General features: G+C 26.1%; 1 protein-coding gene across 4 annotated transcripts in view; it reads right to left on the reverse strand.

Annotated features, from left to right (window-relative positions):
• Positions 1 to 15876, reverse strand: part of LOC101236754 (uncharacterized) — a 71927-nt gene that overhangs the window by 52044 nt on the left and 4007 nt on the right. For all 4 annotated transcript variants that reach the window (XM_065814204.1, XM_065814208.1, XM_065814206.1 and 1 more), the window contains exon 2: positions 2709 to 3341. In XM_065814204.1, coding sequence (XP_065670276.1) covers positions 2709 to 3002 — 294 coding nt within the window. In that variant the 5' untranslated portion in view covers positions 3003 to 3341. The remainder of the gene's footprint in view (positions 1 to 2708; positions 3342 to 15876) is intronic.

Raw genomic sequence — 15876 nt, forward strand, 5'->3', positions numbered from 1 at the left:
TCGGACTTACAACCAATTTAGTCGGACTTACAACCAATTTAGTCGGACTTAGCACATTTTGCAAATGGGCTCCTCATTTATCTTGTAACAATAGAAAATAGTTTGTTTTAAATCCGAACAAAGTGTTTGGAGTCATAATTAGGGCAAAAGAGTAAAATTGAAGGGGTCTTAGCCCGTTGAAGCATTTTAGAAGCACGTTACAAAAAAAATTTTTATTCAAAAGTATTTTTTCTATAAAAATAGAAAAGGTTGTTTATAAAATCGGAAAATATTGATAAAAGTCACAAATGGGCAATGGGTAAAATTGAGGAGGCCTAGACCCACTTAAGCATTATAGATGCCCACCAGTGCTTAACAACGTCAATATTTCCTGTAGTATATAAGTAAGACTTACTTAAATATCAAAATAAAGGTATTACAAGAAAGCAAATGTAATAATTATTAAACTAAAGATAACATAAAATGTTAAAACAATGTAAAGAAAATAAAAAAGTATTTATACATATATTAAGTAATAAAAAATATTTCTGATATAATAAAGATTTTATTAACTTGACGATTCTTAAAAACAGCGAAAATATTAGATAGAAACATAAAAAATTCTTATGACCTATAAAAATAGCTATTTTGGTTCTACATGGCCTTATAAGCAATGGGGGAAAGGGGGTTCTTGGAGTGCAAAACAAAAGATAAGAGATAAAAAAACTAGCCAGTGAACATCATAAGCTCTATCTTTAGCTTCTGCAAGAAGTGCAAATGCTGCTGGAGAAAAAATAATGAAAAAATTGAAATGCTATCCTGAAAACATACACTTTTATGAGATTTTTGCAAAGCACGTTAGATCACACCGTTAGTAAAATGTTTGAAATGATTGGTATACCAAAATGTGGTCAAAATAATAAAGTGTTAGGAGTTTTATATGAAAAAATTGGTTTTGATGGAGCACTAAGCCAAAGTATTTATAAGCAGAAGTATGAAATAATAAACATACTTATAGAACCTAAGTATGAAGACGGCCTTTTCAGTACAGCTTATGTGACTTTATTACTCAAAGTAGGGGATGTCAAAAATTAGGAAATATGAAAATACTTCAAGTTGCCACTTTTTTAGACTTCTCGATCTACAATGTAAAAAAGAAAGTCCAATATTATCCACAGAAGAAGAAACAGATCTTACTACCTTAAAAACATTTTGCAGAATTTTGATTATTTCAGGAAAAATAGTGATCTTTATAATCAGCAATAGGATTGACCTCTTAGCATTTGATATTAAAATGGTTTACCTTATTACAGACATAAAATCTACTCAACCCTGCAATTTGTGTAGTGCTAAACCCAACGAAACGAACAACATTGATTTAATAAATTTTAAAACAGAAGATGAGTCAGCCTTTGAGCTCAGAATTTCAGCTTTGCACTGCTGGAGGTAAAGTGCTTGAAGAATATTTGAGTCAAAAAATAAAAGGCAAAAACAATTGGGGAGAAACTATTTGTAAGCTTAAGAAAGAAAGATAATCAGTAATTTTTCAGAGAACGGTTAAGCATATCTATTGGCATGCCAAACGTTGAGTTTGACAATTTTAATGATAGCAGTACTGTCAGAAAAGCAAATAAAAATCATGAAGTTGTTTCTAAAATTGCTGAAATCTAAAGCTGATTATGATATAATTAAAAGATTGCATAGCATTCTAAAACCATACCTTGTAGATATTCCATTAGTATCAATGAGTTAGATTTATACTGCAATCAAACAGCCAAACTTATAGTGAGTTTGTACGACTGGTATGTTATGCCTCCTACTTAACACAAACTGCTACTGCATATCCTTAGTATATTCAGAAGATGCACTGGAAAGTTTGAACAAATAGATAAGAAATTCTAGACTTGAGCTCGTGTATAATAGATAGAGATTAAACACCATAATGAATCAGATGCACTACCTTCTAATAAGATTGGATACAAAAGTATCAAGCATATCTTTAAAAAAGCATGAGAATTATCAAGGAAAACCATTACCAGATAAAGTTATTAAACTGATTGTAATGTAGTCAATGAAGTAAGTATAATAAAGTACTAAAAGAAAATTAAAATAATAAAATTTTTTCTCTCTATGTTTCAACATCCAAACAATTTTTATGCAAATATCAATTAGAGCAATGTATGAAAATATTGTGTGTTGATTTAAAAATTCTAAAACTTCAACTAAAACCATTTTTTACGCGTGCAGTCAAACTTAAAGCGCGCATAAATGTACATACGCGCATTGTACGCGTCAAAGCTGAGAGTAAAAAATTTTTTTATTGATAAACTTAAATTCTTTGACCCAAAAAATGATTATTTCAACATATAACATGTTTATTCACGTTTTTTGTCAAATTTTATTCAGGTTTTGCCATTTTTTGATCATCCTGAGTCACTCTGAGCATCGTTTGTAAAAGCGCTTCAACAGCAAAAAGCAAATGTCCGTTTATTTATTTTTATTCTCATTCAGCTAATTTTAAAAGATAATAACTTTATTGATCATTTTGAGTGCTGAAAACTAGTTTTTGGGTCGTGGTGCAAAACAAAATAACCTAAATAAGCCAAAAAGACTTGTTTACAAATGAGATAAATTGATGAAAATAACTAGTATTATTTAAATCAAAAAAGTTGTAACTTTAAATATTTAAAAAAGAATAATAATAAAAATAGGCATAAATCCATTCTCACCGCCTCTGGCTCTTCTACTATTTCAATAGTTGGAATTTTGCGAGTTTCGGTGATTTCTATACTTTCTTTATCTCGGTTTTCTACTTCCCGTATTAAACTCAACAATTCATCTTGAGGTGTCAAATCACAAAAACTTTTAGTTCTGTACCTGATATTTCCATCCGTGTTTTGCATCTTAGTCTTTTTATGTGTTATGTTAACCTGATCTGGTGTGTCGTTTATATAAGAGGATTCAATTTTGTATACGTTTTGTTGTATATTTAAACAAGTGTTTGAAAGATGATCAAAAAACATATTTGTTGAGTTGTTGATAAATCGTTCGACTTGAGATTCATTTAAAACAACACACGCTTTTGCTTAAAAATGTCTTTCGTGTACAAAATAAAGAGTTGGTACAGTTATTTGATTATTGCGTTTAATACGGATAAACATCTACGATTTGTGGACAATTAAAAAATAATTTTCTCTAAATTAAATATCATTTTTGGTTATAAAAATTTTTATTTAAAGAAAATTACTTTTATAAACAATATTTCTGAAAATTAAAACCGAGAACTTTCTTTTCAGAATAAGCAGATATTTTTGAATTAAAAGAGATAGCTGAATATATTGAATGAATAGTATTGAAGGCACCTAAAATACAAAAAAGTTGTTGTTTTAAACATAATATATATTAGTATATATATATTAATTGTATATATAATAATAATACAAATATAATGTGCGTATACAACACAAATTGTTAAAAAATATAAGTATATTTTTTAACGTATATAACTAAACTTGTATAACTTTTTAAAATAAAATCTACTGTGTTTATTCAGTACATATAGCATTAAGAAAATCCCTTTAGAACAAGGGCGACCCAGCATACAACTTTAATGTTTAAAATAATACAAAATTCTAAGAAGCTATTATAAAGTACTAGATTGTAAAACATAAGCATACTATTAAAAAAAGATTGAAATTTTTCGTAGGATTAAAATAAGATTTATTTGGTGAAGCTAATCAAAAATGTACGACACAATAAGCAAGGGCGCATCAAACAACAAGAGTTACCCTTTGTTTTTTAAATAAAAAAATTTTAATAATTTTATTCAAATGATAAATATTAAACTTACAAGCAAATAAACTAATTATAACTTCAGAAAATTGCCTGGACCCAGCATTTTTTTACAAAACTACGTAATTACAAAATTCACGAGGTTGACTACCTAATATAATTATGTTTGGGTGGTATTGAATTATATGCAAGTTAAAAAGCGCAATTGCTTCGATGTATCAATTTTTATTTTTATGTTTATTAGAAAGGCGTTTATTATAAAGATCATTTTAATCTGAAAAAGTAAGCAGACAACTTTTTTTATATATATTGAGTTTAAAATAATATTTCACATTATAGTATTAGTATCTGGCGTTGTATGTAATTTCTTCTTGAAAAATCTTACAATGCACATTTGTGCATTTTTATATTGAGATTTTAAAATATCTTAAGTCGGTGTTTGTTTGTTTGTTTTTTTTTTGTTTTTTTTTTAATTTATTCAACTAAATTATCAGTTTAATTTTACATTGGAATTACAAATAAATGATTAAAAAAAGATTTAATCAAAAAGGTTGTTGGAACGTTTTAGCCATTATTACTAAAATGGTTAAACGCTTTTGATTGTTTTTTTCAAAATTTTCCTATTCAATCCGTCATTTCAACAAAACTTTTCAGTTTTGATCTCTATCATTAAACTTCTTGATATTAACTCTTTATTTTTATTTCATGTTTTTGTCATAGTTGTAAATAAACTTAACCTCAAAAGCTTTGGTTATTTACGTTTATACGAATCAAATTTACTAAATTTTTTATCAACTAATATATCTTATTTAATAATTTTTTACAATAATGTGTTTATAATGTAACAATGATGCAATATTTATTCCTATTATAGTTTCACAGGATCATACAGTGTCAAACCTATTTCAGACACCACGCTTGTGACATTCTTTAATTTACTCGTGACTAGAAATTGTGTCTTTTTACTATTAGATAGATGGACAAAGAACTTGTTATCGTTTTTTATTTTAAAAGCTCAAGTCACATTTTGACTTTTTTTTTTTTTACAATTATTTACTTTTAGTTGCAGCAGTGACGCACACTTGTTGTTTCTGCATAACTTCTAGACATAAGCTTGATGTTTCTGTGTAAATTCTAGACACTAGCTTGATGTTTTTGTGCAACTTCTAGTTTATTGTTTACTGGTAAAAATAATTACTACAGTTTTACACATAAAAATTAAATTTTAGGAAACAAGTTTTCAAATATTAACGGACACAAAATATTTAATGACATGTTTACTTGACAAATTACTTATACCAAAAAATAAAAAATTAAAAACTAGAACAATCAAACTAATATGAAACCAATTTCAAAAACGATGTAGTAATTTTTACTGTTTTTTTACACAAAAAGTAGGTTTGCTGATAGATTCCAAGTATTATTAAATGATAGGTGTTAAACAATAAAGTTAAAAAAAAGGTTTATTGATGGTTGATGGCAAGTATTATTATTTTTAACATTATTTGTTAGTTTGACAAGAAAAACAAAATTTTTCGTCATTGCATCTAAAGTGTAAAGACTTAAAATTTTTACAATACAAAACTGATAGTAAAGTATTTTATAGAGAAATTTATAGTGTGATTTTCTTGATTAGTTAAAACTTAGTAAACAGATAGTTAACAAAAAGAAATGAAAAATATTATAGAAATCAATAAAGTACCTTTTAAACTTACAGATAGCTTTCGTGGTCTTACTGTAAAACGGGTTATGCAATCTTAGGAACTTGCTCATCTTAGGGTACCTCCCCAACCTTCTTTAGGAATAAATATCAATAAATATTTTTATACTTCTACTTTTTGATTTTTGATGTTCAAAAATCAAAAAAAAAGGTACTAAACCCCAAGGCAATGGGTTAAAACTTTTACTGTGAAACTTGGAACATAGCTTTTGTCATAAAAATACTATGATGATGCATCCTTTTCTTTTCTGAGTCACTGCTAAGCATTATCTTTTCGTTTTCTTCTAAAAAAAATACAGGTATATAACATTTGTGAAATCGAAATGTGACTTTTTTAAAATTTAATTTTAAGATACAAAACGTTGTTTTTTTATAGCTTTTAAGTGTAAAGCAAATTGTAAGTTTTGGCTCCAAAAAAAAACATGGTTGATATAGTTATCCACAAATGATCTTAAGCTTATAAGAGTTGAATCGAAATACTCCGTTGTTGTTTTTAACAATGTAAATTTACTGTTCAATTTATATTCTTTAAAAGATTGTCAAATTTTCATTTTATTATAATAAAATGTATCAATTGGATTTTCATCTTCACGAATAATGAACCCAGCAATATAAACTAATAAAATTTTAAAACCAACAGTCAATGACCCACCAGGCACCCAACATTGTGCTAACGTTGTATTTATGTTAAAATTACATTTTACGTTACTATACGTTTATTCAACGTTGAGTCAACGTAATCTTTTTAACGTAATATTCTTACGTTGAGCTAACGTTGGTACAACGTTAAAAAAACATAGAAGTATTAACCTAACATTTTAACGTTGAGCTAACAAACGGATAACTTAAAAAAACGAAGAAATATTAACGTATTTCTTCTATAAAAAATCTACCGTAATATTTTTCTTTTTTTTTCTTGTTAAAGATGGGGTATGAGAAGATAGAAAATAAGTTTAGTAAGAAGGTAATTACCTAAGTTTGAAGGTTTGAATTGTCTTATAAAAGACATTCGAGGAATTTTCAACAAATATTTGGAAATAAACAGCGCACAATTATTTAAAACTTTGAATTGCTGATAAATGATTTAATTCAAGCCCTAAAAAAATGTATTTGAAATTGATTCCATTGATTTGATCTTTGTTTTATTTTACTAAATTTTTAGTTGTGTAAAGGTTTTTTTTTTTTCGTAATAAGTGAACTGACAGTTTTGTTTATATGATGAGTTTTTATGTTTACTTTATTTTAATATGCTTTTTATTTTAGAAAAATAAATATAATATTGGTTTGCCTTAAATTATACCCTGCTTATTGAATAAATGTTTAACAGTATTATATTTCTGAATAAATATTTATAGCAGTGTTTACATACAGTTCTTTTCAGATTAACCATATTTACTAAGCTCGATGCCATTAAAATGTGTTCAAATTTTAATTTTTTGAATTTCGGCAATACAAATTTGTATCCAATTAATTGAAATGTTCAAATAATGATGTAATTGCTGTAAAATGCAATGATAATTAATTCTGAGATAATTACACAGAAAAATATGTTCAGTTTATTATTATTAGTTAAGGAGTGAAACATTTGTATTGGGGTATTCATTATTATAATTTTTCCTCTTTTAATCTCATTTAAAGTTTTAAAGGGGTGTGCTACTTTTTTATATTACTTTAATTGACTTAAAATTTATCGCTAAGTTTAGATTTTTTAATAATAAAGAGGGAGTAATATGTCTAATATTTTACTTTAGATGCAAGGAAATTACAAACGAATATCAAACTGGTTAGAGTCTAATGCTCATGCAATTAAAGCTACTATGGCGACCCTTTTGAATCTGATAATTACTCACTCTGAGCAATATAGTACAATATTTTGAAATCAAGTTAACTGCAGAAAATAAATTTCAATACACTGCTCACTTTGCTTATATTTCGAAAAACAACGCAAATATATTATAATTTGTAATCGAAAGATTAATTTTTCATATATCTTTACCAAGCATCTGCAATGCATTAATTGTTAAAAAAAAAATCAAATTATTAAGTAAGTGAAAAAAAATGTATTTTAAAATTTTCAATTATAAAAAGCATAGAGAGTTTTCAACAAAAGCTCAAATAAATGATCATATTGCAAGTATTGAAAAGGACTCTCAATTGGTAAATAAATCCCAAAAAATTTGTATAGAGAATTCAAGCAATTGTTAAGAAGTTATATTTATTATTGTTTAGTTTCTTCTTGTATATTTATAGACATACAGACATAGTACATATCTTGTATAAACTATGTCTGTAACCTTCTTGTATATTTACATTTTTAGTATCTATTTGTGTATTCATTAAGCTAATGAACTGAAAACAAAAACATAATTGACATTATTTTGCAAACTAAAGTTTAACGTTAACATTTTGTTGTTGAAAAACCTGTAATACCTGATTTTTATTTTAAGATTTTATTATAAGCTAGTTTTTTTTTAGCCTAAATAACCATAACTAATAAACTCTAGCAAGTGTTTTTACTGTCTTTCCAAAAATTGTTTTATGCTTATTTTCTGGCACAATTATGACTATTAATAATTATTATTTAATTAGACTTTTAACTTTAAGGTTTAAATTATTATACAAACATTTAACTGTATGATTTTTATTATGGTACAAACATTTAACTATATAAGTTTAATGAGCTAGCGAGTAAAAAACTTAATTTGAGCAAATGTAGTTTGATGAGAGGATAAGAATATTAACTCTTCAAAGTTTAGGAAACATAAGAATATTAACTCTTCTAAGTAAGTTTTTATCTGTTTTTATATTAATAAAAATTTAGCTTTTCTTATTATTATTATAATTATTTTTCATTGTGTTTTTACTATCATCTTGTTATTGTTAAAACTACTAAAATTTGCGTTTATTTCAGAATAATAAAAATTAACAAACAAGAGTAAAATCAATACTTGAGGGAAGGGCAGCAAAGTAATTGAGGGAAGGGCAGCAAAGTAATTGAGGGAAGGGCAGCAAAGTAATTGAGCCTTAAACAATGTACTTGTAAATGAAGAAACTGATAACTCATTGCATGTCAAATCCAATATTAATGAAGTCGATAGATGCATTGATTTCAAAAACATTGAAATTGAGAACTATAGTGACTTTTATTTTGTGTCTAATCAAAAAGATACCTCTGGAACTGCGAGTTCTGATCTAGACTCTGAGGTTTCTATGAGTGATGATAATGAAGATCTTAATGATACTTGTTACAGAAATTGCGAAATGGATTTTAAAACACAGAATAACTAGAAATGCAAGTGATGAACTGTTAACCATTTTTACACAAGTATGGTCATCAAACCAGATTAAAAGACAACGGGAAGTACAGTAAATTGGTAATTTACATTTATAATTTCTATATATAGAAATTATAAATATAAATTTGAAATTATAAATAGAAACTATAAATATAAATCCTTGGGCTAGATTTTTCTATAAGTAAATCTTATAGAAAAATCTAGCCCAAGGAAAGTAATTTAGAAAAACAAACAATTTTAATATTAATGTTTGGGAACCTTTATGAATGGAACGCTTATTGAATGGGAAAAAATCAAATTTGCACACAACCATCTAAGTTTAGTTGGATACCCAAACTCCTGTAGCAAGAAATGTTAAACACAACAATTCAACAGATCAAATTATTATTCCTATCGTTGTCTAAACATGATGGGCCAAACATAACATTAGAAATGTTTCATTAATGGGAATTAATAGCACATTTCTCCCGGCAGAACCAATTTTTTGTTTTGGTGCGAGAATGCATCATGTTATGGCTAAGTTGAATATGAAAGGCAAAAATCGCGGTGATATTAGGAAGGTTGAAAGATACTTTTATCTCATTGGAAGATAAAAAGTTGTGTAAAACATTAATTGGTAAGTTTATAATCGCTCAATATTTTTCTATCCCTTTTTCCTTATATATGTTTTTCTATCTATTCCTTCTTCCTTACATATGCTTTTCTATCTATACCTTCTTCCTTACATATGTTTTTCTATCTATACCTTCTTCCTTACATATGTTTTTCTATCTATACCTTCTTCCTTACATATGTTTTTCTATCTATACCTTCTTCCTTACGTATGTTTTTCTATCTATACCTTCTTCCTTACATATGTTTTGTATTCTTAGATGTATATTAGTCTTGAACCTTGAACGTTAGCGTTTTAAATCAAACAAACAGTCAGTTATAAATAACAATCTAATTAACTGTCATCCCGTATACAGTATCCCATGTTAATAAATAGAAATAATACAAATAAAAGATCTAATAGGAAGCATTTTAAAGTTCTCTCCATTTGTTAATGGTTGCAAAAAAAAATTAATTGAGGAAGTAAGTGATTGTTAAACAATTATTTATTTTTGAGTTTTTTTGTAAATTTATGATATATGCTATATACAAAAGAATATATAAAACATCTTAGAAAAATGTCTTTAAAGACATTTATTGTATTTTTAGTTTAAATATCCCCGAAACTACTTTTCTAACCCTTTGTAAGGGGTTAAAAACCCTTACATTAACTTTGAATATTGATTGTAATTGTGTTTAACATTTAATGTTAATACAACTATATAACGGTTTCGGCTCAGGGTTATATGAATATAATTGTATAGCTATATTAACATTAAATATTACACAATTACAATCAATATTTTACGTTAATATAAAAAGCCAATGTTTTTCCAACTTATATTTACATTAGTATAACGTTAATCTAACTTTTATAAAACTAATTTTATAAAAATCAACAAACCTTTTTTTTTTAACTTTAACTTTTTTTTTTTATATGGTTTTTAATTAATACATATCATCCAATAACACCTACAATCTTTCTACCAGTAAAAATGTTTTCTCTTTTTTTTTTTCAATTTAACTTGACTTCAATTTATATGTGTTCTGATTCCAAAAACGGATAATTTTATTAAAAAATGGCCTTGAGACTTTAACATTATCACAAAAGATCAAGTTGTTGACGATATTTTTTTTTAAAAATGTTTGATAATATATATATATATATATATATATATATATATATATATATATATATATATATATACATATATATATATATATATATATATATATATATATATATATATATATATATATATATATATATATATATATATATATATATATATATATATATATATATATATATATATATATATATATATATATATATATATATATATATATATATATATATATATATATATTATAAAACATCGTCATATATATTATAAAACATCGTCAACAACTTGATCTTTTGTGAAATTGTAAAAGTCTAAGGGCCATTTTTTAAGAAAATAATCTGTTTTTTGAATCAGAACAAATAGAAATTGAAGGCAAGTTAGATATATAGATTATATAGATAAATATTTAGCAATAAATGAAGTTCAAGGCTTTTCTTTGTAACATTTATTTTGTGTGCAATCGTTACTAATTGCCTGCAACAACTCCGTAATTGGAAGAACTATATAAAAAACATTTCTTGTAATACATAATGCGACAATATAATCATAAACTATTATTAACTTCAGCAGAGAAGAAGTAGTTATAGAGGTTGTTTGATTATACATTCTATTGATATTTAAAAACATTTCTTCAAGACAGAAAACTGCAGGAGTAAAGAGCTTTTGAAAAGAATCCATGCAATGGTTTCACAATTCATAATAATCAAAGAAAAATCAGGAATTGCTTTTAGTAAAACAATAAATAAACCTTCACCAGTAACCTTATTTGAACAATATAATAAACTTAAAAATACTTTCCTTCAAGTCTAAATAAGAATTAATAAACCTAATAACTAAAGAAGCTGTCTGATGTTTCCTCAGCAATTATAGAAAAATGTTTAGGCTTTTGATTTTTCTGTTATATTGTTTGTAATTTTTTCCCTGCATCACGTTATTAGCTCATTTTGTGATGTATTTGATATATAAAAAGCATTCTTTTTGCACCGAATGCATCATCAAACATTCTTTAAAAAGTAGGACATAAGAAGTTACCTACTCGCGTAAATTAAAAGCTTTGTCCGATGTTGTTTTTTTTTTTTTTTCAGTACTAAAAAAACATAAATATTGTGTTGAAAATGGGCAAAAAAATTGTTAAAAAACCCTTCACGACAAAAAGTAGGTAAGACTCAAAATTCTCATAAAGGATTATGCGGGGATAAACAATTTAGATAATTAATAACTTTACTTAATGAGTCCAAAATCTGGATATAGATGTTTTAGCATTTTTCCACTAATTATTGATTTTCCAAGAACACCAAGAAACAAAAACTATTTTTTATCATTGAAATTATAAAGAGCTTCTTCTTGTTTTACACTGTCTTCTTTTCTAGTATCCAAAGAGTTTTGTGATACCGACGTTGACAAAACAAGTTAAAAAAACTTTTATTACTACAAAAACCAGATTGAAAAGTAGCATGTGTCGTGTGAGTCGTGTGTTTTGTGTGAGTCGTGTATTTGAAAAAAAAATCTGCATTTATATGTAGTTCAATAAATCATTCTCTATAAAATTATTTCCTGTGATAATTAAAGAGATTGTTGATAGAGATCTGAAGTATACATGAAGAATATAGCTATACTATCATTTTTAAATTTATTATTAATTTTAAGTTTTCAAAAGCTCTATAAAAAAGCTGTAAGTTCATAATTATATCCATTCGCATTTTCTTTGGAGTGGTATTTAAACATGAGAATTAAATAACATTTTATACTAAGCTAAATTTCAATTTTCAGAAATCCTGCCCAATTGTATTTACTTAAAGTAAAAACAATTGGGCAGGATGTATGTTAAAAAAAAAGTCGGAATTTAATTTTTTATATTTGAGACACTTTTATTTCTTATTAATGATTCAAAATGTAAGTTATTAAATAGATACAGTCTGATATAATAAAATTGGGGATGTCCGTTGATATACTTTAATGTATACTCGTTGTTACTAATATCATTTTAATGTATACTCGTTGTTACTATTATCATTTGACTCTCGATGATAGTTAAACAATAAAATTTGACAAAATTTTACTCAGAATGTGAAAGAGGAAGTCCAAAATTTGTTTCAAGTAAAATAATCATTTGGAATTTTTTTAGACTAAAAAAGAAACTATTTAAAAAATAAATTTTTATAATACAAAATAAAATAAAGTATCAATTAAATATATGTCAATTAAAGTATCTAATTAAGTTATAAAGTCAAAAGTTAGTTTGACCTCATCCAATTAATTATATTGTTTCAAGTTATCTTTAATTTTACAAGCAATATCGTTGTTATGAAACCATTTTTGGTTTCATAACAACGATATTGCTTGTAAAATTAAAGATAACTTGAAAATAATATAATTATTTGCCGTAAAACAGAACACGATAGTGTTTTGTTTTACGGCTTTTATTTTTTTTCCGACCATTTTAAATAACTAACAGTACATAATTTGTTTCATAATTAATTTAGCTTGAATTTAATTGCTACATATTATAGAAAAACTTTTTTTTATCCAAGAAGATATTTAAGTTGGAAAACATTTATTTGATTTTTTTGGGTACGTTAACGACGTATATATAATGGGTATGCCTGGATGTTACCTGAAACACTTGATTTATTTAAAAGATCATTTTTAAATATTTTTAAATAGTTTCTGTAATTGAATCTTTAAAATTATGAAATGTAGTAGAAGTTCCTATGCTTATTAAAGCATTCAATTTTCAGAAAAATATTGTTTCTGAAACCATTATTTTGTTTATAAAGGTTTTTTATTTGCATCAAATTGAACTTTGTTGCTGTAATCTATAATAGATTAAAAATTAAAAAAAACAAAAAAAACTAGCCTTGCAGACTTTGTAATGAACAGAAGTATATTCTAATGTAATAGTCTAAGAAATCAACTCTTGAAACGCCTGCTTAATTATATGCGCCTATCTCTGTAACTTTCACTAGATAGTTAAACTTACTTTGCAGCAATGCATACTTCAATGTAAGCAACTCAATAAGAAATTTAAACCTATGAAATTTATCAAAAATTTGGTCTCCATTTATTTAGCTAGTGATCAAAAAAAGCATTACAAAAAAGCAGAAGAAGCACTTGAGTTGTACAAGTCTATCATCTATCAGATACCACACCACAATTATAAAATAATGTCTAAACCTTGCTGCTAAACGATATATGCTTATAATGATTTTCAATATGATTCACAGGCAGGTTTATGTATTTTAGCTCTTCCAAGCTAAAGAATTTTAAGAGATAACAAAATTTACGTTTGATCTGTCGGGTATTTAATCCAGCAGACTTAAATAAACTTGCCAAAAAAAAAAAAATTTCTTTCTTTTCATATATTTTTTAAAATTATTTTTAATGAAATAAAGATCCAAAAAGATTTAGTTTTATTGTTTAGCTACTTTTGCTGGAATTACATTACAAATGGAATAACATCATTTCAGCTAATGACTATTTTTTGTATAAACTTGAAAGTATAAGTTTAAAATTTGTTTCTGCAAAAGCTGATGGTACCTCTTAAAATAGAAAATACAAAACTTGTGAAATGGTCTAACTTACAATGCTCAAAATATCTATTCCATAAAAAAAACATTACATAAATAACAGCTCGTAACTATCTTGCAATTTCTAGTTCTGTACGATCTACTCGTTATATGTGGAGCAATGATCTGCACATACTTTGTAACCAAATTTTACAACTTTATTATCAGAACTTATCAGAAATTATTACAAGTGATGACATTAATTTAGCACCATATTCAGTCATTACGTCTTAAGCACCGCAACCACATCCAGTAGGATAACCTAATGTCCGTATTGTCACAGTGAAGTACACCGTAGGAAGTCGTTGCTCACCAGTAAATATTATAAAAAAGTAATAATGCATTATAAAATGTAAATATAAATGTTATATAAGATAAAAATGGGAAAACAGATACGTGATAACAATTATATAATAATACGCAAAAAGATTAAAACTAATTAAAGTATTTTAATAATATATTGTAACATTAAATAACCTAAACCTACAATAAGTAATATAGACTTTGTACGTATATAAAATTCTTGGACCGAATATATTAAAATATTTTTAACCAATACTGAAATGGAATAGGTAGTTTTGGATGCAAATGGATATCCGCTAAATTGGATGTATATCTGCTAATTTGAAAACCTGGTAATTCGATTTTGGTATATGGGTTTGCTTATAAATAATAACCAAAAATTAAAAACGTAAAATAAAAAATAAAAAAATGAAAATTATATTAAAGACTAATAATGTCTACAGGTGTGATTGTGTGGTGGATGGTTGTGGTGTGATTGTGTGGTGGAGTGTGTGGTGGATGGTGTGGTGTGATTGTGTGGTGCATCGGATAGTTTCATTTAGTCGTCTGTTATGTTCTCGTTATGTTTTCGTCCTTTTTCAAATTGGGTGAAAAGAAAGCTAAACATACTCACTTCTTGTGCTTATGGGCAAGCACATCAGATCTAGACGTAAGACCTATAGAAGGGATTTCAATTGATCAAAGAATGCACACATTAGTAACCATAAGTCACAAGCCTTCACTCTTAACTAAAAGAGCTTAGACCCCGAACTTGTGTGGCATGACGACATTCAAAATGACAGGATTGTAGCAACTAAAATTTCGCCAAAACAACTATTTTCAAAACTTATAAAATTGATTAATTTTTTGGCTGAAAATTCACTTATTGCACTTGTGTCAACAAATGCTGTTTTTTTGTTTGTCAAGATAGACAAGCATTTCCCTTTGATATGAGCAAATAATTCTTAATTTAAGTTAATAAATTACTATGGTATTACATTAAACAAGGTGAGCAATTCTTAATTTATGAGAAGGAAAAGGAGATGCTATGCTGAGTATATGAATATGGATGAAAAAAATTTATATGGCAACTTTTTATGAGAAAAAATATAAATTACATATTATATATAATGAATATAAATAAATATAAATATGAATAATAAAAAAATATAAATTGTAATATACTTTTTCGCATAAAAAATTAAACGTATACAGGTTATATTACATACAAAAATTATGTAGTATAATTTGTCAACTTTGGTTGTGTGTGTGTATATATACATACAACCTTGAGTGTGTGAGAATATATGTACATGCAGTTAAATCTAACACTAAACCTCATTTATATTTTTTCAATCCCACTGAATCCAAGCAGGATTTTTAAATTTCTGCGGGATACAGTGGGATCCCACTTGGGATTGGTAGATTTAATTTATGATACGCAATATAAATGACAAAATGACCATTGTGCTTATCTTTCAAGTAATTCAGTAATTCATTCAAGCTCAAAATTCGATGATTAT

Source organism: Hydra vulgaris, chromosome 12 (genome assembly GCF_038396675.1).
Source record: "Hydra vulgaris chromosome 12, alternate assembly HydraT2T_AEP".
NCBI lineage: Eukaryota > Metazoa > Cnidaria > Hydrozoa > Anthoathecata > Hydridae > Hydra > Hydra vulgaris.